General features: G+C 55.6%; 2 protein-coding genes and 1 long non-coding RNA gene across 3 annotated transcripts; 1 reads left to right on the top strand and 2 right to left on the bottom strand.

Annotated features, from left to right (window-relative positions):
• Window positions 1-10,206: 10,206 nt before the first annotated feature.
• LOC145514045 (uncharacterized) lies at window positions 10,207-11,996 on the bottom strand. The gene is made up of 3 exons (XM_081511129.1): window positions 11,827-11,996; window positions 11,115-11,427; window positions 10,207-10,864 (listed from the first exon to the last, which is right to left on the bottom strand). Exons 1-3 carry the CDS (start codon window positions 11,959-11,961, stop codon window positions 10,236-10,238), a joined length of 1,077 nt encoding a protein of 358 aa, XP_081367255.1. The 5' UTR covers window positions 11,962-11,996; the 3' UTR covers window positions 10,207-10,235.
• A 3,673-nt stretch (window positions 11,997-15,669) lies between these two features.
• LOC145514053 (uncharacterized) lies at window positions 15,670-25,324 on the top strand. The gene is made up of 2 exons (XR_014059825.1): window positions 15,670-15,811; window positions 23,337-25,324. It is a non-coding gene; the product is annotated as an uncharacterized LOC145514053 (long non-coding RNA).
• A 160-nt stretch (window positions 25,325-25,484) lies between these two features.
• On the bottom strand, window positions 25,485-27,269 carry LOC145514030 (uncharacterized). The gene is made up of 3 exons (XM_081511114.1): window positions 27,100-27,269; window positions 26,388-26,700; window positions 25,485-26,137 (listed from the first exon to the last, which is right to left on the bottom strand). The coding sequence occupies exons 1-3, from the start codon at window positions 27,232-27,234 to the stop codon at window positions 25,509-25,511; spliced, it is 1,077 nt and encodes a 358-aa protein (XP_081367240.1). The 5' UTR covers window positions 27,235-27,269; the 3' UTR covers window positions 25,485-25,508.
• Window positions 27,270-27,943: the final 674 nt, after the last annotated feature.

Consider the following 27,943-nt stretch of genomic DNA (forward strand, 5'->3'; position numbering starts at 1 on the left):
AAAAAACGACTTAACTTTTCTGAAAGTTTATTTAGTAGCTTCCTTGAGCAGTTCATTGTGAAGCATTTTTTTTTTTTTCTGTGACATTGGCCTCATTAAAAAGTACGGTTTGCGTTTACTGGATAATTTTGTTCATTGGTTTGTTAGGGAATCTTGGTAATATTTGAGTTTCCTGGGGAGCATTGTCACATGACCTGGCCCTGGCCAATCGGTGCGTTCCACCTCCCTGGCCACTGTGATTGGCTCCGGACTGGGGCAGTGCCCAATCGGGGCCCAGGGCCGGGCCTCACGTTGGAAGCCAGGGGAAGACGAGCTCTCGTCCTGCTGGGGTAGGGGAAGGGGTGGGGCCGGGGGAGGTCAGGCTCCAGCAGTGGGAGGGGCTTGAGGTCCGCCTGCGGCAGTTGGTGACCTTCCTGCTCCCCTCAGGGCAGAGCCGCCGGCCTGAGAATGAGGGCGCTGCTGAGCCCAGGGGCTGGGATGGCCCGTTGCTGCTGTGGTCCCAGAGCTCCACCCGAGACCTGAGGGAGGCCGTCTGCCCGTGAGTCCTCTCCCGCTTGTCTGTCAGCTTGTTTGAAGCATGCTGGGTTTTCTGCCCAGCTGGCTAGGGGAGTCCCTGGAAATGCAAGGGTGTGGGTTTTGGCAGACTTCAGGGAAGACATGCCAGATGAGCCTGGGAGACTCCAGCTTAATCTGGATTCAGGAGATATCTCTTCGGGCCAGCTAGTAATTGTAGGATAAGCCTAATGAGTCTTCACAGGATGAAGAGAGTAACGTGCCAAGGTAGCAATCGATGTCCTTCTTCGAGAGGATGAAGCTGGTGCTCAGAGAAGGGGGGAACTTGGCCACAGCAAGGAGGTGTGCACCCAGACAGAACCCCCAGGTCCGGCCATTTGAGCTCAGGGAGGCCAGTGGTGTGGCTTGTCCCTGTGGCAGGGGCCGAGGCACGCAGCCCACCCTGATTCCTGCGGGGGCCTGACTTGGGAAGTGCCATCTGGTAGCTTTGAGACTCACCAAACCAAATTGCACTGGAGAGAGGAAGGACACCTTCCTTCATCCACCCCCCACCCCCGCCGGATTCCCACATACCCTGACCCCTTTCTCTGGATTTCGGAGCCATTTCCAGAGTCCCGCTCATATGACCTCATTCGAAGTGCACTGTGGACGAGCTGCCATGTGCAGCTGCTACCACAGCAGCCAAGGGCTTTAGCTCCCGAGTACCTCCCTTCCTTTGGAACTTGGGGGCCCTCTACTCCCCACTTGCACACCACAGACCTTTGCTGAGGATTGTGGGGACCCTCACTCAGTTTGCAGCACGTTGTAGCCATCCCTGTCCTCTCAATACCTCCCTTGCAACTCAGCTTGTGAGCTCCTTTGGAGCAGCGTGGCCCACCTGGCTGCAACGGAAGAGACACAGCTGACAGGGAAACAACAGCTTAGATCTGACAGCCGGAAAGCTCTGTCAAAAGGGACCTCCCTCTTCACACCGTAGAGGCTGTAGGAGCCGCCAGGGTTTGGGAACCAGTGCTGGGGCCAAAATGACTCCACAGCTGTTTTCCTTCCTGGGGAGGGTTCTGGCTCCAGTGGGAATGGCTCAAGTCTCCTAAGGTTCTGAAAGCCCACTGTGTGCAGATTCACGGTACACAGAGAGGAGAAGGTGGAGTCCTGCCCTGGAGGTGGGCACAGCTCACGGATGAGCCAGGCAGGCAGGCAGGCAGGCAGGGCATGAGAACACCTGAGCTGCCTTCATGAGTGAATGGTGTGGGGGCAGAGGAAGAGAAGCCGGTCTGCTCCCTCATGTGGTGCCCAGGGCAGGTTGTCCCCAGAGGAAACCCTTACGACGGTGAGGACTATCACTGCTGTTTCCCAAGGGGTTCCGTCGGTGCGTGTCTTCCCCGGAGCGGTCAGGCCGTCTCTAAAGTACACTGGCCATGGGCATTGCCTCTCCTTGGAACTTCCCATGTGTTTCTCTTTTTTATGGAACAGTGATTTTTTAGAGGGGTTCTGGGCCACAAGGTTGTTGGGTCATTTTCTAGCCTTCTGTCGTGAAGAACGCTTTCCTGGGCGTTGGGGTGGTTTGTTGTTCCAGCTCCCTTTCTTGGCTTCTTTTGGGAGCTGGTGCAACAAGAGGAGCTCAGCCTCTGCCTTCTGGCTGAGATGTCACCCTTCAAACAGCAATGCCTGCCTGGAGATAATGATGGCATTTGCCAAAAGGGCTTCGTTTGGCACATGATATCTTGAAAGGACGTACACCGTCCTTTCAGCTATCAAAGGCTAGTTCAAATGACATACAAATGAGAACTCTCCAATGGAGTCTTACAGTAGGTGGAGAGTCCGAAAAAAACTCCTTCAGTCATTTCACTGAGAGTCATTGATTGGGGACACCAAGAATATAGGAAGGAATGCAGAAAGAAAAGATGAAATTGTGTTCAGGATCGGGGGGAGGGATGAACAGGGCGTGCTTGCCTTGAATCCAGGCTTTGTTGGGGGGTGGGGCATAAAGATCGAACGGGTCTGAAACTACAAAGTGGGATGGTAACACAGTATCACCAGAGTTACACAACAGTGTTCCCAAATTGCAACAATGATGAAAAAGTTTACTAATCCCAACTTAACCAAGAGAAATACAGGAAACCATACACAAAATAAAACATCACCAGAAAGGTGGAAACAAACCAAATGCAAAGCAGTTCAGGGGAAAGGAACTCCATGTCCCCTGGGGGCAGACCGAGTTGCCGGCGTCCACGGTGAGCAGACAGGGATGGAGGCTGCAGAGCCGACCGCTCCCCTGGACGTGGTGTTTCCGGCAAGGGCTCTGGGTCTCTGCCCAGAGCGGGGGCTCGTTCTTCCTGCAGGGGCGAGTGAGTCATCGTCGGCGTCTGGGTGTTGCGCGGGAGCCAGGGCAGGCTCTCCCTGCCGAGGCGGTGACTCCTCCTCTGCCTCGGGTTCTCCTGCCAAAGCCCGAGCAGGTACAGGTGCACGTGGAGGTGGAGGTTCTGGCTGAGGGGGTGGGACATCAGTGCCTGGGGCTGGGGGCCCTGCAGGCACGGAGATCCGATCTGCCCGGTGTGCTGGCCAGTACCCAGCTGGCCTGGTGTCTCTGCGAGGACAAGTCTCGGTTCTCCATCTGGCCTCGGTGGATCCCTGGGTCCTGCACCTGGAGCCACCACCTCTGTAGGGACAGGTCTGGGAAGTAGAGCCTGGTTCCAGTTGGAGGCCAGTGCTAGAGCTGGGGGAGAAGCAAAGTTTGCCCACAGGCCAGCCTTGGCATGTGCGTATCCCGGGACAGAAAGCTTCCAAGAGATTCCCAAAGAATACCCAGGGTCGGATGTCTTTTGGGACTGAAGTGTGCAAGATGGGGGTGGGGGTGTGAGGCCAGCGCTTGCTGCAGGCCCAGCAGCATCTTTCGGGGACTCGTCCGTGTGTAGCTCAGCACCCCCTCCCCACACACTCCCATGCACCAGCCCCAGCGTCCTCACCTCTGTGCTCTGGCGTGCTGGGCTCCAGGTCCTCCTGCTGCCTCAGAGGCCAGGGTTCTCGGGACTCTGGGTCGGAGCCGGGTGTGCTGAGCTCCGTGGCAGCCTCAGACTGGGCCGCCGGGTGTATCCTGGGCGGTGTCTCGGCAGCAGGCCTTCCCCGCCTCCGCTTCGCCCCCGGTGGGGCTGATGCCTCCGTGGGCACGCTCACCTGGAGCCTGCACTGGGCCTCACGGGCGGGGGGGTGGTGCTCCGACCCCTCCCTCCGGGAGGTGGACGGGGTGACCCCGTCCTCGGCCTCATCACGTGGGAAGCTCTGCAACGACAGTGACCGTCAGCCAGCCGTGCTGGGAGTTTTCCGAGCTGGGCCTGGCCAGTGGAGCCGCTGCTTCTGCCTGCTCGAACTTCTCTTCCCAGAAGGGTCAGAGACGTGTGTCTGCTCAGATCCCCACCCGGGAGGAAAGAGACCCACCTGAGGGTGTGAGGTCAGCCTGGGCGGCCGGCGCTGCCCGCACTCTCCCCATCCCACCCAGCCTGCTCTCCCCTGGGGTGTGGACACAACTTGTCCGCAGGCTTCTGACCCCACATCCGCCTGGGCTTCCTTGAGGGAGACACACCCCGAGAAACCCGCATCCACACACACAGGCAAAGGACCCGGTGTTTCCGGGTGGCATGGGAGAGGTGGCCTGGCCCCGCCTGGGGCTCCCCGTGTTACCTTTCTGTTTCTCCGGGCAAAGGGCCAGAGGCCTCTCGGGGGTGCCCTGAGCCAACGTCGACAGGGTGCCCACGCACACTGCCTGTGAGCTCTCCTGAGGCCCCGGCCTCTGGGCAGGGGCAAACAGCAGAACATCCTGGCAGCAAGTGATCTGGCTGGGGGCTCCTCTCCGCTCTGGAGGCCTGGATACCCGGGTTGCGGGTTCTGTTGGGTTCTGTTGCCGGCAGGTGACATCATTTCCTGGGGTTCGTGCTGAGGTCCCTTCCCCAAAACTTCGCAAGGGAATCTCTGGGTTTCTGACTGCTCGACCACCCCCCTTAGGCCATGTGCAGGCACAGTGACAGCCACACAGCCCAGCCCACAGCCCTGGGGAGGCCTGGGTGCAGCCAGGGCCTGAGCTCCGAGGACCCCGCTGCTCTCAGACCAGGCTCCTTCTTCTCATAAGTGGTGTGGCCCTGGACAAGCATATGCCCCTCAGGGTTTCCCCGGTCTCTCCATCTGCAGAGTGGGGGTCATTCTCCCATCTGTTTCCTAGGTCTGTCGGCCTACGAGCAGCTCCATGCCTTTCCACCTGGGGCTGATATCACGTGGAGCTTGTGCGCTGAGACTTCAGAAAGAAAGACTCCATCCAGGGCTGACACAGCACAGAATGGGGCAGAACGAGGCCTGGATGCGCCGTGGTACCCAGGAAAAGGCACTCCCCCTCCTGACTGTTTGGAGACCCCGCATGCAAGTTGGAGGACCGAAAGGAAGTCTCGAAGGTCTCCCTCTCTGATAGAAAAGAGTAGCCAACTTTCTGGTCCTCTGTTTCCATTGAGATTCTGTTCAAGTGTCCCAGCTCGGCTTCTGCGGGTGGCTGAGCTTCTAATGGCTCCCTGCGTTCTTGTCTTTTCCTCTCCAAACCTTCCGTCCGTTTCCCCCTTCTGGGGTGGATGGGCGCTGTCATTGCTTCTACCTTCGAGACAGATTGATGAAAAGTCTGGACCATCGACTCCTTTCCTCTCTTTGGTTCCGTGTCTCTCTCTGGCTGTGTCCCTCTCTTTTCCTTTCTCGATTCAGTCTGTGTCTTCCTCTTTCTCTCTCGTGTGTGGATGGATGGATGCTAGGAATGCACATGTATATGATTAGATGAGGGTTATGTTTTAGGGATAGGTTAGAGGGAGAGAAAGGCTTTAGGTCGGAGTTGGTCATGGGGGAAGGGTCAAGGGTGGTGGTGGTGTTTCTTGGAATCTGAGTGCTGTGCATTCTTCGTCTCTTTCCATATGAACCCCTTCTCAGATACACCACTTGCAAGGAGTCTCTCATGTTCCGTTTCCTATCTTTTGCATTTGTGAATGCTTAGCTTCTCTGTTGTGAAGAGGTTCCATTGGATGGAAACCCATTGGTGTACTTGGTTTCCCTCTTTCCCTTACTTGAAGAGACCCATTTCTACCTCCGCCCAGCAAATGGCAAGGAGACTCTGATGTTAAGGAGCCTTTGACCTACGCTTCTTTCTAGCTATCTCATGACATCAGTCTTTAGGGTGAGGTTTTTCCCCGATATTGAGGTGGTGTGAGATCAAAACCAATAGCGTTCTTCAGATGTAGCTGTCTGGTTTTCCCATGGACATTGATTGAAGAGGCTTTCTTGTTCCCATTTGGATATTCTCCCCTTCTGTGTCAGAGATGAGTTGACCTTGGATGCCGGGGTTTGTTTCTGGACCCTCAACTTTATTCCATCGATCTGGATCTGTGTGTGTTGTTGTATTCCCAATAGCATACTGTCCTGCTGCTGCCGCTGCGGCTAAGTCACTTCAGTCGTGTCTGACTCTGCGCGACCCCATGGCCTGCAGCCTACCAGGCTCCTCCGTCCAGGGCATTTTCCAGGCAAGAGTACTGGAGTGGGTCGCCATCGCCTTCTCCGATACTCTCCTGAGGATCCTAGTTTGGTCGTCTAATTTCCTTTCACACAACCTTGGACGTCCGTATCGGGGCTTTTTCGTCGGATTGTATTGACAATTTAGGCTCTTTTCTGTTTCCGTAACCCCTTTTGCAATTCTTTGTTCGGTGCGAACATGCATTGGCATTTTGGGAGGAATAGCATCGAAGCTGTGGATTGCCTTGTGGGGCTGTGACATCATTTTCCCAATAGGAATTCTTTCAAGCCCTGAGCACAGCTTCTCTTTCCAGTGATTGGTGTGGGCTTGATCTTCTTTCTTCCATCTCTCGCCGTTTTGTGAGAACAGGTCCTTCCTTCCCTTCTGGGTTAGATGGACTCGTGGGTATCACTTCAGTGAATGGCATTGTCAGTGGGGGTGATAATTCCCTTCTCATTGGAAGACTTTGCTGTGAGTATTAGAAGTGCAAGTGATTTCTCTTCCCCTTCCTCCCTGTCCATCTCTCAGAGCCACCGGGAAACAGAGGCCTCATCCAGGGTCACACAGGCCTGAGGGAGTGCAACTAGACTGTTGTTTCTTCAGGCCCTCAGTGCTGGACATCATCCGGGATACTCTGTGTGTGTCTTCCTCAGTCTGGCGTCCCTTCAGACCTTTCCCTAGTTTTCACAGGCTTGTTGTGTTGGTGTTCTTTGTCTGTTTGGAGACACGTCCTTGAGAAGCTTTGTGTTTCCACTCATTCGTCTCGCGATGTATGACCTGTCTTTTGCTTTTGTAATGAGGTCTTTCCCACGGTAGATATCTTTGATTTTGCAAAGTCCACTGTATTCTCTGGGTTGTTTTGTGGACTGCCTTTTAGTTTTGTGTGTGAAGACTCAAAGCACGTGTCCGGTTTCTGCTCATTGTTCTTCTAGATTTGTGACAAGTTTTCATGGAAATTTTGTCTAGGGATAACTGGAAGTGAACTCGGTGTAAGGTGTCAAGTCTCCATCTCCATTCATGTCATGCCCTGCAGTTTCCAATTCCCTGTTCCTGAGTGGTTTTGGAGACCTTGTGGGAAGTTTGGTTGCATCGGAGTTTGCATTTCCACCTTGAGTAGATTCACACTGTTCTGCCCTCAGGGACACTGTCAAGGGGGAGTGAGGAGCAGCCTGCACTTGCAGCAGTGACCACACGGTGGGGCGAGTGCTGCTGTCCCCTCTGGGAGCCCCAGGCCACAGGCATCCCAGTGAGGAGCCAGCTCTGTGCTCAGCTGAAAGGAGTTATTCTCTCAGGAGCCTCTGAGCCCTTGCCTTTGGATCACCCAGGGTGGGCATTTACTGTGACAGAAAAAAATTGCCCTGAATTCCATGGACGGAAGAGCCTGGCTGTGTAGAGTTTGTGAGTTGCCGTGAATCAGACACAACTGAGGACACAAAAACTCAATAGACTAAAACACTTTTTGGGGGTGGGGGGAGTGAAAGGGGGTGATGTGGGGTTTTTTGTCTTATATAATAGCCAAGGGAAATCTAGTTTAAACCTAAATTCACATAGATGGGAAAGGTATAGCTCTCCGTCACCCTATTAAAAAAAAAAAAAAAAACGACTTAACTTTTCTGAAAGTTTATTTAGTAGCTTCCTTGAGCAGTTCATTGTGAAGCATTTTTTTTTTTTTCTGTGACATTGGCCTCATTAAAAAGTACGGTTTGCGTTTACTGGATAATTTTGTTCATTGGTTTGTTAGGGAATCTTGGTAATATTTGAGTTTCCTGGGGAGCATGGTCACATGACCTGGACCTGGCGAATCGGTGCGTTCCACCTCCCTGGCCACTGTGATTGGCTCCGGACTGGGGCAGTGCCCAATCGGGGCCCAGGGCCGGGCCCCACGTTGGAAGCCAGGGGAAGACGAGCTCTCGTCCTGCTGGGGTAGGGGAAGGGGTGGGGCCGGGGGAGGTCAGGCTCCAGCAGTGGGAGGGGCTTGAGGTCCGCCTGCGGCAGTTGGTGACCTTCCTGCTCCCCTCAGGGCAGAGCCGCCGGCCTGAGAATGAGGGCGCTGCTGAGCCCAGGGGCTGGGATGGCCCGTTGCTGCTGTGGTCCCAGAGCTCCACCCGAGACCTGAGGGAGGCCGTCTGCCCGTGAGTCCTCTCCCGCTTGTCTGTCAGCTTGTTTGAAGCATGCTGGGTTTTCTGCCCAGCTGGCTAAGGGGAGTCCCTGGAAATGCAAGGGTGTGGGTTTTGGCAGACTTCAGGGAAGACATGCCAGATGAGCCTGGGAGACTCCAGCTTAATCTGGATTCAGGAGATATCTCTTCGGGCCAGCTAGTAATTGTAGGATAAGCCTAATGAGTCTTCACAGGATGAAGAGAGTAACGTGCCAAGGTAGCAATCGATGTCCTCCTTCGAAAGGATGAAGCTGGTGCTCAGAGAAGGGGGGAACTTGGCCACAGCAAGGAGGTGTGCACCCAGACAGAACCCCCAGATCCGGCCATTTGAGCTCAGGGAGGCCAGTGGTGTGGCTTGTCCCTGTGGCAGGGGCCGAGGCACGCAGCCCACCCTGATTCCTGCGGGGGCCTGACTTGGGAAGTGCCATCTGGTAGCTTTGAGACTCACCAAACCAAATTGCACTGGAGAGGGGAAGGACACCTTCCTTCATCCACCCCCCACCCCCGCCGGATTCCCACATACCCTGACCCCTTTCTCTGGATTTCGGAGCCATTTCCAGAGTCCCGCTCATATGACCTCATTCGAAGTGCACTGTGGACGAGCTGCCATCTGCAGCTGCTACCACAGCAGCCAAGGGCTTCAGCTCCCGAGTACCTCCCTTCCTTTGGAACTTGGGGGCCCTCTACTCCCCACTTGCACACCACAGACCTTTGCTGAGGATTGTGGGGACCCTCACTCAGTTTGCAGCACGTTGTAGCCATCCCTGTCCTCTCAATACCTCCCTTGCAACTCAGCTTGTGAGCTCCTTTGGAGCAGCGTGGCCCACCTGGCTGCAACGGAAGAGACACAGCTGACAGGGAAACAACAGCTTAGATCTGACAGCCGGAAAGCTCTGTCAAAAGGGACCTCCCTCTTCACACCGTAGAGGCTGTAGGAGCTGCCAGGTTTTGGGAACCAGTGCTGGGGCCAAAATGACTCCACAGCTGTTTTCCTTCCTGGGGAGGGTTCTGGCTCCAGTGGGAATGGCTCAAGTCTCCTAAGGTTCTGAAAGCCCACTGTGTGCAGATTCACGGTACACAGAGAGGAGAAGGTGGAGTCCTGCCCTGGAGGTGGGCACAGCTCACGGATGAGCCAGGCAGGCAGGCAGGCAGGCAGGGCATGAGAACACCTGAGCTGCCTTCATGAGTGAATGGTGTGGGGGCAGAGGAAGAGAAGCCGGTCTGCTCCCTCATGTGGTGCCCAGGGCAGGTTGTCCCCAGAGGAAACCCTTACGACGGTGAGGACTATCACTGCTGTTTCCCAAGGGGTTCCGTCGGTGCGTGTCTTCCCCGGAGCGGTCAGGCCGTCTCTAAAGTACACTGGCCATGGGCATTGCCTCTCCTTGGAACTTCCCATGTGTTTCTCTTTTTTATGGAACAGTGATTTTTTAGAGGGGTTCTGGGCCACAAGGTTGTTGGGTCATTTTCTAGCCTTCTGTCGTGAAGAACGCTTTCCTGGGCGTTGGGGTGGTTTGTTGTTCCAGCTCCCTTTCTTGGCTTCTTTTGGGAGCTGGTGCAACAAGAGGAGCTCAGCCTCTGCCTTCTGGCTGAGATGTCACCCTTCAAACAGCAATGCCTGCCTGGAGATAATGATGGCATTTGCCAAAAGGGCTTCGTTTGGCACATGATATCTTGAAAGGACGTACACCGTCCTTTCAGCTATCAAAGGCTAGTTCAAATGACATACAAATGAGAACTCTCCAATGGAGTCTTACAGTAGGTGGAGAGTCCGAAAAAAACTCCTTCAGTCATTTCACTGAGAGTCATTGATTGGGGACACCAAGAATATAGGAAGGAATGCAGAAAGAAAAGATGAAATTGTGTTCAGGATCGGGGGGAGGGATGAACAGGGCGTGCTTGCCTTGAATCCAGGCTTTGTTGGGGGGTGGGGCATAAAGATCGAACGGGTCTGAAACTACAAAGTGGGATGGTAACACAGTATCACCAGAGTTACACAACAGTGTTCCCAAATTGCAACAATGATGAAAAAGTTTACTAATCCCAACTTAACCAAGAGAAATACAGGAAACCATACACAAAATAAAACATCACCAGAAAGGTGGAAACAAACCAAATGCAAAGCAGTTCAGGGGAAAGGAACTCCATGTCCCCTGGGGGCAGACCGAGTTGCCGGCGTCCACGGTGAGCAGACAGGGATGGAGGCTGCAGAGCCGACCGCTCCCCTGGACGTGGTGTTTCCGGCAAGGGCTCTGGGTCTCTGCCCAGAGCGGGGGCTCGTTCTTCCTGCAGGGGCGAGTGAGTCATCGTCGGCGTCTGGGTGTTGCGCGGGAGCCAGGGCAGGCTCTCCCTGCCGAGGCGGTGACTCCTCCTCTGCCTCGGGTTCTCCTGCCAAAGCCCGAGCAGGTACAGGTGCACGTGGAGGTGGAGGTTCTGGCTGAGGGGGTGGGACATCAGTGCCTGGGGCTGGGGGCCCTGCAGGCACGGAGATCCGATCTGCCCGGTGTGCTGGCCAGTACCCAGCTGGCCTGGTGTCTCTGCGAGGACAAGTCTCGGTTCTCCATCTGGCCTCGGTGGATCCCTGGGTCCTGCACCTGGAGCCACCACCTCTGTAGGGACAGGTCTGGGAAGTAGAGCCTGGTTCCAGTTGGAGGCCAGTGCTAGAGCTGGGGGAGAAGCAAAGTTTGCCCACAGGCCAGCCTTGGCATGTGCGTATCCCGGGACAGAAAGCTTCCAAGAGATTCCCAAAGAATACCCAGGGTCGGATGTCTTTTGGGACTGAAGTGTGCAAGATGGGGGTGGGGGTGTGAGGCCAGCGCTTGCTGCAGGCCCAGCAGCATCTTTCGGGGACTCGTCCGTGTGTAGCTCAGCACCCCCTCCCCACACACTCCCATGCACCAGCCCCAGCGTCCTCACCTCTGTGCTCTGGCGTGCTGGGCTCCAGGTCCTCCTGCTGCCTCAGAGGCCGGGGTTCTCGGGACTCTGGGTCGGAGCCGGGTGTGCTGAGCTCCGTGGCAGCCTCAGACTGGGCCGCCGGGTGTATCCTGGGCGGTGTCTCGGCAGCAGGCCTTCCCCGCCTCCGCTTCGCCCCCGGTGGGGCTGATGCCTCCGTGGGCACGCTCACCTGGAGCCTGCACTGGGCCTCACGGGCGGGGGGGTGGTGCTCCGACCCCTCCCTCCGGGAGGTGGACGGGGTGTCCCCGTCCTCGGCCTCATCACGTGGGAAGCTCTGCAACGACAGTGACCGTCAGCCAGCCGTGCTGGGAGTTTTCCGAGCTGGGCCTGGCCAGTGGAGCCGCTGCTTCTGCCTGCTCGAACTTCTCTTCCCAGAAGGGTCAGAGACGTGTGTCTGCTCAGATCCCCACCCGGGAGGAAAGAGACCCACCTGAGGGTGTGAGGTCAGCCTGGGCGGCCGGCGCTGCCCGCACTCTCCCCATCCCACCCAGCCTGCTCTCCCCTGGGGTGTGGACACAACTTGTCCGCAGGCTTCTGACCCCACATCCGCCTGGGCTTCCTTGAGGGAGACACACCCTGAGAAACCCGCATCCACACACACAGGCAAAGGACCCGGTGTTTCCGGGTGGCATGGGACAGGTGGCCTGGCCCCGCCTGGGGCTCCCCGTGTTACCTTTCTGTTTCTCCGGGCAAAGGGCCAGAGGCCTCTCGGGGGTGCCCTGAGCCAACGTCGACAGGGTGCCCACGCACACTGCCTGTGAGCTCTCCTGAGGCCCCGGCCTCTGGGCAGGGGCAAACAGCAGAACATCCTGGCAGCAAGTGATCTGGCTGGGGGCTCCTCTCCGCTCTGGAGGCCTGGATACCCGGGTTGCGGGTTCTGTTGGGTTCTGTTGCCGGCAGGTGACATCATTTCCTGGGGTTCGTGCTGAGGTCCCTTCCCCAAAACTTCGCAAGGGAATCTCTGGGTTTCTGACTGCTCGACCACCCCCCTTAGGCCATGTGCAGGCACAGTGACAGCCACACAGCCCAGCCCACAGCCCTGGGGAGGCCTGGGTGCAGCCAGGGCCTGAGCTCCGAGGACCCCGCTGCTCTCAGACCAGGCTCCTTCTTCTCATAAGTGGTGTGGCCCTGGACAAGCATATGCCCCTCAGGGTTTCCCCGGTCTCTCCATCTGCAGAGTGGGGGTCATTCTCCCATCTGTTTCCTAGGTCTGTCGGCCTACGAGCAGCTCCATGCCTTTCCACCTGGGGCTGATATCACGTGGAGCTTGTGCGCTGAGACTTCAGAAAGAAAGACTCCATCCAGGGCTGACACAGCACAGAATGGGGCAGAACGAGGCCTGGATGCGCCGTGGTACCCAGGAAAAGGCACTCCCCCTCCTGACTGTTTGGAGACCCCGCATGCAAGTTGGAGGACCGAAAGGAAGTCTCGAAGGTCTCCCTCTCTGATAGAAAAGAGTAGCCAACTTTCTGGTCCTCTGTTTCCATTGAGATTCTGTTCAAGTGTCCCAGCTCGGCTTCTGCGGGTGGCTGAGCTTCTAATGGCTCCCTGCGTTCTTGTCTTTTCCTCTCCAAACCTTCCGTCCGTTTCCCCCTTCTGGGGTGGATGGGCGCTGTCATTGCTTCTACCTTCGAGACAGATTGATGAAAAGTCTGGACCATCGACTCCTTTCCTCTCTTTGGTTCCGTGTCTCTCTCTGGCTGTGTCCCTCTCTTTTCCTTTCTCGATTCAGTCTGTGTCTTCCTCTTTCTCTCTCGTGTGTGGATGGATGGATGCTAGGAATGCACATGTATATGATTAGATGAGGGTTATGTTTTAGGGATAGGTTAGAGGGAGAGAAAGGCTTTAGGTCGGAGTTGGTCATGGGGGAAGGGTCAAGGGTGGTGGTGGTGTTTCTTGGAATCTGAGTGCTGTGCATTCTTCGTCTCTTTCCATATGAACCCCTTCTCAGATACACCACTTGCAAGGAGTCTCTCATGTTCCGTTTCCTATCTTTTGCATTTGTGAATGCTTAGCTTCTCTGTTGTGAAGAGGTTCCATTGGATGGAAACCCATTGGTGTACTTGGTTTCCCTCTTTCCCTTACTTGAAGAGACCCATTTCTACCTCCGCCCAGCAAATGGCAAGGAGACTCTGATGTTAAGGAGCCTTTGACCTACGCTTCTTTCTAGCTATCTCATGACATCAGTCTTTAGGGTGAGGTTTTTCCCCGATATTGAGGTGGTGTGAGATCAAAACCAATAGCGTTCTTCAGATGTAGCTGTCTGGTTTTCCCATGGACATTGATTGAAGAGGCTTTCTTGTTCCCATTTGGATATTCTCCCCTTCTGTGTCAGAGATGAGTTGACCTTGGATGCCGGGGTTTGTTTCTGGACCCTCAACTTTATTCCATCGATCTGGATCTGTGTGTGTTGTTGTATTCCCAATAGCATACTGTCCTGCTGCTGCCGCTGCGGCTAAGTCACTTCAGTCGTGTCTGACTCTGCGCGACCCCATGGCCTGCAGCCTACCAGGCTCCTCCGTCCAGGGCATTTTCCAGGCAAGAGTACTGGAGTGGGTCGCCATCGCCTTCTCCGATACTCTCCTGAGGATCCTAGTTTGGTCATCTAATTTCCTTTCACACAACCTTGGACGTCCCTATCGGGGCTTTTTCGTCGGATTGTATTGACAATTTAGGCTCTTTTCTGTTTCCGTAACCCCTTTTGCAATTCTTTGTTCGGTGCGAACATGCATTGGCATTTTGGGAGGAATAGCATCGAAGCTGTGGATTGCCTTGTGGGGCTGTGACATCATTTTCCCAATAGGAATTCTTTCAAGCCCTGAGCACAGCTTCTCTTTCCAGTGATTGGTGTGGGCTTGATCTTCTTTCTTCCATCTCTCGCCGTTTTGTGAGAACAGGTCCTTCCTTCCCTTCTGGGTTAGATGGACTCGTGGGTATCACTTCAGTGAATGGCATTGTCAGTGGGGGTGATAATTCCCTTCTCATTGGAAGACTTTGCTGTGAGTATTAGAAGTGCAAGTGATTTCTCTTCCCCTTCCTCCCTGTCCATCTCTCAGAGCCACCGGGAAACAGAGGCCTCATCCAGGGTCACACAGGCCTGAGGGAGTGCAACTAGACTGTTGTTTCTTCAGGCCCTCAGTGCTGGACATCATCCGGGATACTCTGTGTGTGTCTTCCTCAGTCTGGCGTCCCTTCAGACCTTTCCCTAGTTTTCACAGGCTTGTTGTGTTGGTGTTCTTTGTCTGTTTGGAGACACGTCCTTGAGAAGCTTTGTGTTTCCACTCATTCGTCTCGCGATGTATGACCTGTCTTTTGCTTTTGTAATGAGGTCTTTCCCACGGTAGATATCTTTGATTTTGCAAAGTCCACTGTATTCTCTGGGTTGTTTTGTGGACTGCCTTTTAGTTTTGTGTGTGAAGACTCAAAGCACGTGTCCGGTTTCTGCTCATTGTTCTTCTAGATTTGTGACAAGTTTTCATGGGAACTTTGTCTAGGGATAACTGGAAGTGAACTCGGTGTAAGGTGTCAAGTCTCCATCTCCATTCATGTCATGCCCTGCAGTTTCCAATTCCCTGTTCCTGAGTGGTTTTGGAGACCTTGTGGGAAGTTTGGTTGCATCGGAGTTTGCATTTCCACCTTGAGTAGATTCACACTGTTCTGCCCTCAGGGACACTGTCAAGGGGGAGTGAGGAGCAGCCTGCACTTGCAGCAGTGACCACACGGTGGGGCGAGTGCTGCTGTCCCCTCTGGGAGCCCCAGGCCACAGGCATCCCAGTGAGGAGCCAGCTCTGTGCTCAGCTGAAAGGAGTTATTCTCTCAGGAGCCTCTGAGCCCTTGCCTTTGGATCACCCAGGGTGGGCATTTACTGTGACAGAAAAAAATTGCCCTGAATTCCATGGACGGAAGAGCCTGGCTGTGTAGAGTTTGTGAGTTGCCGTGAATCAGACACAACTGAGGACACAAAAACTCAATAGACTAAAACACTTTTTGGGGGTGGGGGGAGTGAAAGGGGGTGATGTGGGGTTTTTTGTCTTATATAATAGCCAAGGGAAATCTAGTTTAAACCTAAATTCACATAGATGGGAAAGGTATAGCTCTCCGTCACCCTATGAAAAAAAAAAAAAAAAACGACTTAACTTTTCTGAAAGTTTATTTAGTAGCTTCCTTGAGCAGTTCATTGTGAAGCATTTTTTTTTTTTCTGTGACATTGGCCTCATTAAAAAGTACGGTTTGCGTTTACTGGATAATTTTGTTCATTGGTTTGTTAGGGAATCTTGGTAATATTTGAGTTTCCTGGGGAGCATGGTCACATGACCTGGCCCTGGCCAATCGGTGCGTTCCACCTCCCTGGCCACTGTGATTGGCTCCGGACTGGGGCAGTGCCAATCGGGGCCCAGGGCCGGGCCCCACGTTGGAAGCCAGGGGAAGACGAGCTCTCGTCCTGCTGGGGTAGGGGAAGGGGTGGGGCCGGGGGAGGTCAGGCTCCAGCAGTGGGAGGGGCTTGAGGTCCGCCTGCGGCAGTTGGTGACCTTCCTGCTCCCCTCAGGGCAGAGCCGCCGGCCTGAGAATGAGGGCGCTGCTGAGCCCAGGGGCTGGGATGTCCCGTTGCTGCTGTGGTCCCAGAGCTCCACCCGAGACCTGAGGGAGGCCGTCTGCCCGTGAGTCCTCTCCCGCTTGTCTGTCAGCTTGTTTGAAGCATGCTGGGTTTTCTGCCCAGCTGGCTAAGGGGAGTCCCTGGAAATGCAAGGGTGTGGGTTTTGGCAGACTTCAGGGAAGACATGCCAGATGAGCCTGGGAGACTCCAGCTTAATCTGGATTCAGGAGATATCTCTTCGGGCCAGCTAGTAATTGTAGGATAAGCCTAATGAGTCTTCACAGGATGAAGAGAGTAACGTGCCAAGGTAGCAATCGATGTCCTCCTTCGAAAGGATGAAGCTGGTGCTCAGAGAAGGGGGGAACTTGGCCACAGCAAGGAGGTGTGCACCCAGACAGAACCCCCAGATCCGGCCATTTGAGCTCAGGGAGGCCAGTGGTGTGGCTTGTCCCTGTGGCAGGGGCCGAGGCACGCAGCCCACCCTGATTCCTGCGGGGGCCTGACTTGGGAAGTGCCATCTGGTAGCTTTGAGACTCACCAAACCAAATTGCACTGGAGAGGGGAAGGACACCTTCCTTCATCCACCCCCCACCCCCGCCGGATTCCCACATACCCTGACCCCTTTCTCTGGATTTCGGAGCCATTTCCAGAGTCCCGCTCATATGACCTCATTCGAAGTGCACTGTGGACGAGCTGCCATCTGCAGCTGCTACCACAGCAGCCAAGGGCTTCAGCTCCCGAGTACCTCCCTTCCTTTGGAACTTGGGGGCCCTCTACTCCCCACTTGCACACCACAGACCTTTGCTGAGGATTGTGGGGACCCTCACTCAGTTTGCAGCACGTTGTAGCCATCCCTGTCCTCTCAATACCTCCCTTGCAACTCAGCTTGTGAGCTCCTTTGGAGCAGCGTGGCCCACCTGGCTGCAACGGAAGAGACACAGCTGACAGGGAAACAACAGCTTAGATCTGACAGCCGGAAAGCTCTGTCAAAAGGGACCTCCCTCTTCACACCGTAGAGGCTGTAGGAGCCGCCAGGTTTTGGGAACCAGTGCTGGGGCCAAAATGACTCCACAGCTGTTTTCCTTCCTGGGGAGGGTTCTGGCTCCAGTGGGAATGGCTCAAGTCTCCTAAGGTTCTGAAAGCCCACTGTGTGCAGATTCACGGTACACAGAGAGGAGAAGGTGGAGTCCTGCCCTGGAGGTGGGCACAGCTCACGGATGAGCCAGGCAGGCAGGCAGGCAGGCAGGGCATGAGAACACCTGAGCTGCCTTCATGAGTGAATGGTGTGGGGGCAGAGGAAGAGAAGCCGGTCTGCTCCCTCATGTGGTGCCCAGGGCAGGTTGTCCCCAGAGGAAACCCTTACGACGGTGAGGACTATCACTGCTGTTTCCCAAGGGGTTCCGTCGGTGCGTGTCTTCCCCGGAGCGGTCAGGCCGTCTCTAAAGTACACTGGCCATGGGCATTGCCTCTCCTTGGAACTTCCCATGTGTTTCTCTTTTTTATGGAACAGTGATTTTTTAGAGGGGTTCTGGGCCACAAGGTTGTTGGGTCATTTTCTAGCCTTCTGTCGTGAAGAACGCTTTCCTGGGCGTTGGGGTGGTTTGTTGTTCCAGCTCCCTTTCTTGGCTTCTTTTGGGAGCTGGTGCAACAAGAGGAGCTCAGCCTCTGCCTTCTGGCTGAGATGTCACCCTTCAAACAGCAATGCCTGCCTGGAGATAATGATGGCATTTGCCAAAAGGGCTTCGTTTGGCACATGATATCTTGAAAGGACGTACACCGTCCTTTCAGCTATCAAAGGCTAGTTCAAATGACATACAAATGAGAACTCTCCAATGGAGTCTTACAGTAGGTGGAGAGTCCGAAAAAAACTCCTTCAGTCATTTCACTGAGAGTCATTGATTGGGGACACCAAGAATATAGGAAGGAATGCAGAAAGAAAAGATGAAATTGTGTTCAGGATCGGGGGGAGGGATGAACAGGGCGTGCTTGCCTTGAATCCAGGCTTTGTTGGGGGGTGGGGCATAAAGATCGAACGGGTCTGAAACTACAAAGTGGGATGGTAACACAGTATCACCAGAGTTACACAACAGTGTTCCCAAATTGCAACAATGATGAAAAAGTTTACTAATCCCAACTTAACCAAGAGAAATACAGGAAACCATACACAAAATAAAACATCACCAGAAAGGTGGAAACAAACCAAATGCAAAGCAGTTCAGGGGAAAGGAACTCCATGTCCCCTGGGGGCAGACCGAGTTGCCGGCGTCCACGGTGAGCAGACAGGGATGGAGGCTGCAGAGCCGACCGCTCCCCTGGACGTGGTGTTTCCGGCAAGGGCTCTGGGTCTCTGCCCAGAGCGGGGGCTCGTTCTTCCTGCAGGGGCGAGTGAGTCATCGTCGGCGTCTGGGTGTTGCGCGGGAGCCAGGGCAGGCTCTCCCTGCCGAGGCGGTGACTCCTCCTCTGCCTCGGGTTCTCCTGCCAAAGCCCGAGCAGGTACAGGTGCACGTGGAGGTGGAGGTTCTGGCTGAGGGGGTGGGACATCAGGGCCTGGGGCTGGGGGCCCTGCAGGCACGGAGATCCGATCTGCCCGGTGTGCTGGCCAGTACCCAGCTGGCCTGGTGTCTCTGCGAGGACAAGTCTCGGTTCTCCATCTGGCCTCGGTGGATCCCTGGGTCCTGCACCTGGAGCCACCACCTCTGTAGGGACAGGTCTGGGAAGTAGAGCCTGGTTCCAGTTGGAGGCCAGTGCTAGAGCTGGGGGAGAAGCAAAGTTTGCCCACAGGCCAGCCTTGGCATGTGCGTATCCCGGGACAGAATGCTTCCAAGAGATTCCCAAAGAATACCCAGGGTCGGATGTCTTTTGGGACTGAAGTGTGCAAGATGGGGGTGGGGGTGTGAGGCCAGCGCTTGCTGCAGGCCCAGCAGCATCTTTCGGGGACTCGTCCGTGTGTAGCTCAGCACCCCCTCCCCACACACTCCCATGCACCAGCCCCAGCGTCCTCACCTCTGTGCTCTGGCGTGCTGGGCTCCAGGTCCTCCTGCTGCCTCAGAGGCCGGGGTTCTCGGGACTCTGGGTCGGAGCCGGGTGTGCTGAGCTCCGTGGCAGCCTCAGACTGGGCCGCCGGGTGTATCCTGGGCGGTGTCTCGGCAGCAGGCCTTCCCCGCCTCCGCTTCGCCCCCGGTGGGGCTGATGCCTCCGTGGGCACGCTCACCTGGAGCCTGCACTGGGCCTCACGGGCGGGGGGGTGGTGCTCCGACCCCTCCCTCCGGGAGGTGGACGGGGTGTCCCCGTCCTCGGCCTCATCACGTGGGAAGCTCTGCAACGACAGTGACCGTCAGCCAGCCGTGCTGGGAGTTTTCCGAGCTGGGCCTGGCCAGTGGAGCCGCTGCTTCTGCCTGCTCGAACTTCTCTTCCCAGAAGGGTCAGAGACGTGTGTCTGCTCAGATCCCCACCCGGGAGGAAAGAGACCCACCTGAGGGTGTGAGGTCAGCCTGGGCGGCCGGCGCTGCCCGCACTCTCCCCATCCCACCCAGCCTGCTCTCCCCTGGGGTGTGGACACAACTTGTCCGCAGGCTTCTGACCCCACATCCGCCTGGGCTTCCTTGAGGGAGACACACCCTGAGAAACCCGCATCCACACACACAGGCAAAGGACCCGGTGTTTCCGGGTGGCATGGGAGAGGTGGCCTGGCCCCGCCTGGGGCTCCCCGTGTTACCTTTCTGTTTCTCCGGGCAAAGGGCCAGAGGCCTCTCGGGGGTGCCCTGAGCCAACGTCGACAGGGTGCCCACGCACACTGCCTGTGAGCTCTCCTGAGGCCCCGGCCTCTGGGCAGGGGCAAACAGCAGAACATCCTGGCAGCAAGTGATCTGGCTGGGGGCTCCTCTCCGCTCTGGAGGCCTGGATACCCGGGTTGCGGGTTCTGTTGGGTTCTGTTGCCGGCAGGTGACATCATTTCCTGGGGTTCGTGCTGAGGTCCCTTCCCCAAAACTTCGCAAGGGAATCTCTGGGTTTCTGACTGCTCGACCACCCCCCTTAGGCCATGTGCAGGCACAGTGACAGCCACACAGCCCAGCCCACAGCCCTGGGGAGGCCTGGGTGCAGCCAGGGCCTGAGCTCCGAGGACCCCGCTGCTCTCAGACCAGGCTCCTTCTTCTCATAAGTGGTGTGGCCCTGGACAAGCATATGCCCCTCAGGGTTTCCCCGGTCTCTCCATCTGCAGAGTGGGGGTCATTCTCCCATCTGTTTCCTAGGTCTGTCGGCCTACGAGCAGCTCCATGCCTTTCCACCTGGGGCTGATATCACGTGGAGCTTGTGCGCTGAGACTTCAGAAAGAAAGACTCCATCCAGGGCTGACACAGCACAGAATGGGGCAGAACGAGGCCTGGATGCGCCGTGGTACCCAGGAAAAGGCACTCCCCCTCCTGACTGTTTGGAGACCCCGCATGCAAGTTGGAGGACCGAAAGGAAGTCTCGAAGGTCTCCCTCTCTGATAGAAAAGAGTAGCCAACTTTCTGGTCCTCTGTTTCCATTGAGATTCTGTTCAAGTGTCCCAGCTCGGCTTCTGCGGGTGGCTGAGCTTCTAATGGCTCCCTGCGTTCTTGTCTTTTCCTCTCCAAACCTTCCGTCCGTTTCCCCCTTCTGGGGTGGATGGGCGCTGTCATTGCTTCTACCTTCGAGACAGATTGATGAAAAGTCTGGACCATCGACTCCTTTCCTCTCTTTGGTTCCGTGTCTCTCTCTGGCTGTGTCCCTCTCTTTTCCTTTCTCGATTCAGTCTGTGTCTTCCTCTTTCTCTCTCGTGTGTGGATGGATGGATGCTAGGAATGCACATGTATATGATTAGATGAGGGTTATGTTTTAGGGATAGGTTAGAGGGAGAGAAAGGCTTTAGGTCGGAGTTGGTCATGGGGGAAGGGTCAAGGGTGGTGGTGGTGTTTCTTGGAATCTGAGTGCTGTGCATTCTTCGTCTCTTTCCATATGAACCCCTTCTCAGATACACCACTTGCAAGGAGTCTTTCATGTTCCGTTTCCTATCTTTTGCATTTGTGAATGCTTAGCTTCTCTGTTGTGAAGAGGTTCCATTGGATGGATACCCATTGGTGTACTTGGTTTCCCTCTTTCCCTTACTTGAAGAGACCCATTTCTACCTCCGCCCAGCAAATGGCAAGGAGACTCTGATGTTAAGGAGCCTTTGACCTACGCTTCTTTCTAGCTATCTCATGACATCAGTCTTTAGGGTGAGGTTTTTCCCCGATATTGAGGTGGTGTGAGATCAAAACCAATAGCGTTCTTCAGATGTAGCTGTCTGGTTTTCCCATGGACATTGATTGAAGAGGCTTTCTTGTTCCCATTTGGATATTCTCCCCTTCTGTGTCAGAGATGAGTTGACCTTGGATGCCGGGGTTTGTTTCTGGACCCTCAACTTTATTCCATCGATCTGGATCTGTGTGTGTTGTTGTATTCCCAATAGCATACTGTCCTGCTGCTGCCGCTGCGGCTAAGTCACTTCAGTCGTGTCTGACTCTGTGCGACCCCATGGCCTGCAGCCTACCAGGCTCCTCCGTCCAGGGCATTTTCCAGGCAAGAGTACTGGAGTGGGTCGCCATCGCCTTCTCCGATACTCTCCTGAGGATCCTAGTTTGGTCGTCTAATTTCCTTTCACACAACCTTGGACGTCCGTATCGGGGCTTTTTCGTCGGATTGTATTGACAATTTAGGCTCTTTTCTGTTTCCGTAACCCCTTTTGCAATTCTTTGTTCGGTGCGAACATGCATTGGCATTTTGGGAGGAATAGCATCGAAGCTGTGGATTGCCTTGTGGGGCTGTGACATCATTTTCCCAATAGGAATTCTTTCAAGCCCTGAGCACAGCTTCTCTTTCCAGTGATTGGTGTGGGCTTGATCTTCTTTCTTCCATCTCTCGCCGTTTTGTGAGAACAGGTCCTTCCTTCCCTTCTGGGTTAGATGGACTCGTGGGTATCACTTCAGTGAATGGCATTGTCAGTGGGGGTGATAATTCCCTTCTCATTGGAAGACTTTGCTGTGAGTATTAGAAGTGCAAGTGATTTCTCTTCCCCTTCCTCCCTGTCCATCTCTCAGAGCCACCGGGAAACAGAGGCCTCATCCAGGGTCACACAGGCCTGAGGGAGTGCAACTAGACTGTTGTTTCTTCAGGCCCTCAGTGCTGGATATCATCCGGGATACTCTGTGTGTGTCTTCCTCAGTCTGGCGTCCCTTCAGACCTTTCCCTAGTTTTCACAGGCTTGTTGTGTTGGTGTTCTTTGTCTGTTTGGAGACCCGTCCTTGAGAAGCTTTGTGTTTCCACTCATTCGTCTCGCGATGTATGACCTGTCTTTTGCTTTTCTAATGAGGTCTTTCCCACGGTAGATATCTTTGATTTTGCAAAGTCCACTGTATTCTCTGGGTTGTTTTGTGGACTGCCTTTTAGTTTTGTGTGTGAAGACTCAAAGCACGTGTCCGGTTTCTGCTCATTGTTCTTCTAGATTTGTGACAAGTTTTCATGGAAACTTTGTCTAGGGATAACTGGAAGTGAACTCGGTGTAAGGTGTCAAGTCTCCATCTCCATTCATGTCATGCCCTGCAGTTTCCAATTCCCTGTTCCTGAGTGGTTTTGGAGACGTTGTGGGAAGTTTGGTTGCATCGGAGTTTGCATTTCCACCTTGAGTAGATTCACACTGTTCTGCCCTCAGGGACACTGTCAAGGGGGAGTGAGGAGCAGCCTGCACTTGCAGCAGTGACCACACGGTGGGGCGAGTGCTGCTGTCCCCTCTGGGAGCCCCAGGCCACAGGCATCCCAGTGAGGAGCCAGCTCTGTGCTCAGCTGAAAGGAGTTATTCTCTCAGGAGCCTCTGAGCCCTTGCCTTTGGATCACCCAGGGTGGGCATTTACTGTGACAGAAAAAAATTGCCCTGAATTCCATGGACGGAAGAGCCTGGCTGTGTAGAGTTCGTGAGTTGCCGTGAATCAGACACAACTGAGGACACAAAAACTCAATAGACTAAAACACTTTTTGGGGGTGGGGGTAGTGAAAGGGGGTGATGTGGGGTTTTTTGTCTTATATAATAGCCAAGGGAAATCTAGTTTAAACCTAAATTCACATAGATGGGAAAGGTATAGCTCTCCGTCACCCTATTAAAAAAAAAAAAAAAAAACGACTTAACTTTTCTGAAAGTTTATTTAGTAGCTTCCTTGAGCAGTTCATTGTGAAGCATTTTTTTTTTTCTGTGACATTGGCCTCATTAAAAAGTACGGTTTGCGTTTACTGGATAATTTTGTTCATTGGTTTGTTAGGGAATCTTGGTAATATTTGAGTTTCCTGGGGAGCATGGTCACATGACCTGGCCCTGGCCAATCGGTGCGTTCCACCTCCCTGGCCACTGTGATTGGCTCCGGACTGGGGCAGTGCCCAATCGGGGCCCAGGGCCGGGCCTCACGTTGGAAGCCAGGGGAAGACGAGCTCTCGTCCTGCTGGGGTAGGGGAAGGGGTGGGGCCGGGGGAGGTCAGGCTCCAGCAGTGGGAGGGGCTTGAGGTCCGCCTGCGGCAGTTGGTGACCTTCCTGCTCCCCTCAGGGCAGAGCCGCCGGCCTGAGAATGAGGGCGCTGCTGAGCCCAGGGGCTGGGATGGCCCGTTGCTGCTGTGGTCCCAGAGCTCCACCCGAGACCTGAGGGAGGCCGTCTGCCCGTGAGTCCTCTCCCGCTTGTCTGTCAGCTTGTTTGAAGCATGCTGGGTTTTCTGCCCAGCTGGCTAAGGGGAGTCCCTGGAAATGCAAGGGTGTGGGTTTTGGCAGACTTCAGGGAAGACATGCCAGATGAGCCTGGGAGACTCCAGCTTAATCTGGATTCAGGAGATATCTCTTCGGGCCAGCTAGTAATTGTAGGATAAGCCTAATGAGTCTTCACAGGATGAAGAGAGTAACGTGCCAAGGTAGCAATCGATGTCCTCCTTCGAGAGGATGAAGCTGGTGCTCAGAGAAGGGGGGAACTTGGCCACAGCAAGGAGGTGTGCACCCAGACAGAACCCCCAGATCCGGCCATTTGAGCTCAGGGAGGCCAGTGGTGTGGCTTGTCCCTGTGGCAGGGGCCGAGGCACGCAGCCCACCCTGATTCCTGCGGGGGCCTGACTTGGGAAGTGCCATCTGGTAGCTTTGAGACTCACCAAACCAAATTGCACTGGAGAGGGGAAGGACACCTTCCTTCATCCACCCCCCACCCCCGCCGGATTCCCACATACCCTGACCCCTTTCTCTGGATTTCGGAGCCATTTCCAGAGTCCCGCTCATATGACCTCATTCGAAGTGCACTGTGGACGAGCTGCCATCTGCAGCTGCTACCACAGCAGCCAAGGGCTTCAGCTCCCGAGTACCTCCCTTCCTTTGGAACTTGGGGGCCCTCTACTCCCCACTTGCACACCACAGACCTTTGCTGAGGATTGTGGGGACCCTCACTCAGTTTGCAGCACGTTGTAGCCATCCCTGTCCTCTCAATACCTCCCTTGCAACTCAGCTTGTGAGCTCCTTTGGAGCAGCGTGGCCCACCTGGCTGCAACGGAAGAGACACAGCTGACAGGGAAACAACAGCTTAGATCTGACAGCCGGAAAGCTCTGTCAAAAGGGACCTCCCTCTTCACACCGTAGAGGCTGTAGGAGCCGCCAGGGTTTGGGAACCAGTGCTGGGGCCAAAATGACTCCACAGCTGTTTTCCTTCCTGGGGAGGGTTCTGGCTCCAGTGGGAATGGCTCAAGTCTCCTAAGGTTCTGAAAGCCCACTGTGTGCAGATTCACGGTACACAGAGAGGAGAAGGTGGAGTCCTGCCCTGGAGGTGGGCACAGCTCACGGATGAGCCAGGCAGGCAGGCAGGCAGGCAGGGCATGAGAACACCTGAGCTGCCTTCATGAGTGAATGGTGTGGGGGCAGAGGAAGAGAAGCCGGTCTGCTCCCTCATGTGGTGCCCAGGGCAGGTTGTCCCCAGAGGAAACCCTTACGACGGTGAGGACTATCACTGCTGTTTCCCAAGGGGTTCCGTCGGTGCGTGTCTTCCCCGGAGCGGTCAGGCCGTCTCTAAAGTACACTGGCCATGGGCATTGCCTCTCCTTGGAACTTCCCATGTGTTTCTCTTTTTTATGGAACAGTGATTTTTTAGAGGGGTTCTGGGCCACAAGGTTGTTGGGTCATTTTCTAGCCTTCTGTCGTGAAGAACGCTTTCCTGGGCGTTGGGGTGGTTTGTTGTTCCAGCTCCCTTTCTTGGCTTCTTTTGGGAGCTGGTGCAACAAGAGGAGCTCAGCCTCTGCCTTCTGGCTGAGATGTCACCCTTCAAACAGCAATGCCTGCCTGGAGATAATGATGGCATTTGCCAAAAGGGCTTCGTTTGGCACATGATATCTTGAAAGGACGTACACCGTCCTTTCAGCTATCAAAGGCTAGTTCAAATGACATACAAATGAGAACTCTCCAATGGAGTCTTACAGTAGGTGGAGAGTCCGAAAAAAACTCCTTCAGTCATTTCACTGAGAGTCATTGATTGGGGACACCAAGAATATAGGAAGGAATGCAGAAAGAAAAGATGAAATTGTGTTCAGGATCGGGGGGAGGGATGAACAGGGCGTGCTTGCCTTGAATCCAGGCTTTGTTGGGGGGTGGGGCATAAAGATCGAACGGGTCTGAAACTACAAAGTGGGATGGTAACACAGTATCACCAGAGTTACACAACAGTGTTCCCAAATTGCAACAATGATGAAAAAGTTTACTAATCCCAACTTAACCAAGAGAAATACAGGAAACCATACACAAAATAAAACATCACCAGAAAGGTGGAAACAAACCAAATGCAAAGCAGTTCAGGGGAAAGGAACTCCATGTCCCCTGGGGGCAGACCGAGTTGCCGGCGTCCACGGTGAGCAGACAGGGATGGAGGCTGCAGAGCCGACCGCTCCCCTGGACGTGGTGTTTCCGGCAAGGGCTCTGGGTCTCTGCCCAGAGCGGGGGCTCGTTCTTCCTGCAGGGGCGAGTGAGTCATCGTCGGCGTCTGGGTGTTGCGCGGGAGCCAGGGCAGGCTCTCCCTGCCGAGGCGGTGACTCCTCCTCTGCCTCGGGTTCTCCTGCCAAAGCCCGAGCAGGTACAGGTGCACGTGGAGGTGGAGGTTCTGGCTGAGGGGGTGGGACATCAGTGCCTGGGGCTGGGGGCCCTGCAGGCACGGAGATCCGATCTGCCCGGTGTGCTGGCCAGTACCCAGCTGGCCTGGTGTCTCTGCGAGGACAAGTCTTGGTTCTCCATCTGGCTTCGGTGGATCCCTGGGTCCTGCACCTGGAGCCACCACCTCTGTAGGGACAGGTCTGGGAAGTAGAGCCTGGTTCCAGTTGGAGGCCAGTGCTAGAGCTGGGGGAGAAGCAAAGTTTGCCCACAGGCCAGCCTTGGCATGTGCGTATCCCGGGACAGAAAGCTTCCAAGAGATTCCCAAAGAATACCCAGGGTCGGATGTCTTTTGGGACTGAAGTGTGCAAGATGGGGATGGGGGTGTGAGGCCAGCGCTTGCTGCAGGCCCAGCAGCATCTTTCGGGGACTCGTCCGTGTGTAGCTCAGCACCCCCTCCCCACACACTCCCGTGCACCAGCCCCAGCGTCCTCACCTCTGTGCTCTGGCGTGCTGGGCTCCAGGTCCTCCTGCTGCCTCAGAGGCCGGGGTTCTCGGGACTCTGGGTCGGAGCCGGGTGTGCTGAGCTCCGTGGCAGCCTCAGACTGGGCCGCCGGGTGTATCCTGGGCGGTGTCTCGGCAGCAGGCCTTCCCCGCCTCCGCTTCGCCCCCGGTGGGGCTGATGCCTCCGTGGGCACGCTCACCTGGAGCCTGCACTGGGCCTCACGGGCGGGGGGGTGGTGCTCCGACCCCTCCCTCCGGGAGGTGGACGGGGTGTCCCCGTCCTCGGCCTCATCACGTGGGAAGCTCTGCAACGACAGTGACCGTCAGCCAGCCGTGCTGGGAGTTTTCCGAGCTGGGCCTGGCCAGTGGAGCCGCTGCTTCTGCCTGCTCGAACTTCTCTTCCCAGAAGGGTCAGAGACGTGTGTCTGCTCAGATCCCCACCCGGGAGGAAAGAGACCCACCTGAGGGTGTGAGGTCAGCCTGGGCGGCCGGCGCTGCCCGCACTCTCCCCATCCCACCCAGCCTGCTCTCCCCTGGGGTGTGGACACAACTTGTCCGCAGGCTTCTGACCCCACATCCGCCTGGGCTTCCTTGAGGGAGACACACCCCGAGAAACCCGCATCCACACACACAGGCAAAGGACCCGGTGTTTCCGGGTGGCATGGGAGAGGTGGCCTGGCCCCGCCTGGGGCTCCCCGTGTTACCTTTCTGTTTCTCCGGGCAAAGGGCCAGAGGCCTCTCGGGGGTGCCCTGAGCCAACGTCGACAGGGTGCCCACGCACACTGCCTGTGAGCTCTCCTGAGGCCCCGGCCTCTGGGCAGGGGCAAGCAGCAGAACATCCTGGCAGCAAGTGATCTGGCTGGGGGCTCCTCTCCGCTCTGGAGGCCTGGATACCCGGGTTGCGGGTTCTGTTGGGTTCTGTTGCCGGCAGGTGACATCATTTCCTGGGGTTCGTGCTGAGGTCCCTTCCCCAAAACTTCGCAAGGGAATCTCTGGGTTTCTGACTGCTCGACCACCCCCCTTAGGCCATGTGCAGGCACAGTGACAGCCACACAGCCCAGCCCACAGCCCTGGGGAGGCCTGGGTGCAGCCAGGGCCTGAGCTCCGAGGACCCCGCTGCTCTCAGACCAGGCTCCTTCTTCTCATAAGTGGTGTGGCCCTGGACAAGCATATGCCCCTCAGGGTTTCCCCGGTTTCTCCATCTGCAGAGTGGGGGTCATTCTCCCATCTGTTTCCTAGGTCTGTCGGCCTACGAGCAGCTCCATGCCTTTCCACCTGGGGCTGATATCACGTGGAGCTTGTGCGCTGAGACTTCAGAAAGAAAGACTCCATCCAGGGCTGACACAGCACAGAATGGGGCAGAACGAGGCCTGGATGCGCCGTGGTACCCAGGAAAAGGCACTCCCCCTCCTGACTGTTTGGAGACCCCGCATGCAAGTTGGAGGACCGAAAGGAAGTCTCGAAGGTCTCCCTCTCTGATAGAAAAGAGTAGCCAACTTTCTGGTCCTCTGTTTCCATTGAGATTCTGTTCAAGTGTCCCAGCTCGGC

Source organism: Giraffa tippelskirchi, chromosome 7 (genome assembly GCF_054371585.1).
Source record: "Giraffa tippelskirchi isolate mGirTip1 chromosome 7, T2T-mGirTip1v1.2.pri, whole genome shotgun sequence".
NCBI classification, from domain to species: Eukaryota; Metazoa; Chordata; class Mammalia; order Artiodactyla; family Giraffidae; genus Giraffa; species Giraffa tippelskirchi.

Coding starts and splice junctions, on each gene's coding strand:
- LOC145514045 (XM_081511129.1), bottom strand. CDS start 11,961: ATGTTCTGCTGTTTGCCCCTGCCCAGAGGCCGGGGCCTCAGGAGAGCT. Junction 11,428..11,826: donor TTGCCCGGAGAAACAGAAAG/GTAACACGGGGA, acceptor CTGTCGTTGCAG/AGCTTCCCACGTGATGAGGC. Junction 10,865..11,114: donor CAGCACGCCAGAGCACAGAG/GTGAGGACGCTG, acceptor CTTCTCCCCCAG/CTCTAGCACTGGCCTCCAAC.
- LOC145514030 (XM_081511114.1), bottom strand. CDS start 27,234: ATGTTCTGCTGCTTGCCCCTGCCCAGAGGCCGGGGCCTCAGGAGAGCT. Junction 26,701..27,099: donor TTGCCCGGAGAAACAGAAAG/GTAACACGGGGA, acceptor CTGTCGTTGCAG/AGCTTCCCACGTGATGAGGC. Junction 26,138..26,387: donor CAGCACGCCAGAGCACAGAG/GTGAGGACGCTG, acceptor CTTCTCCCCCAG/CTCTAGCACTGGCCTCCAAC.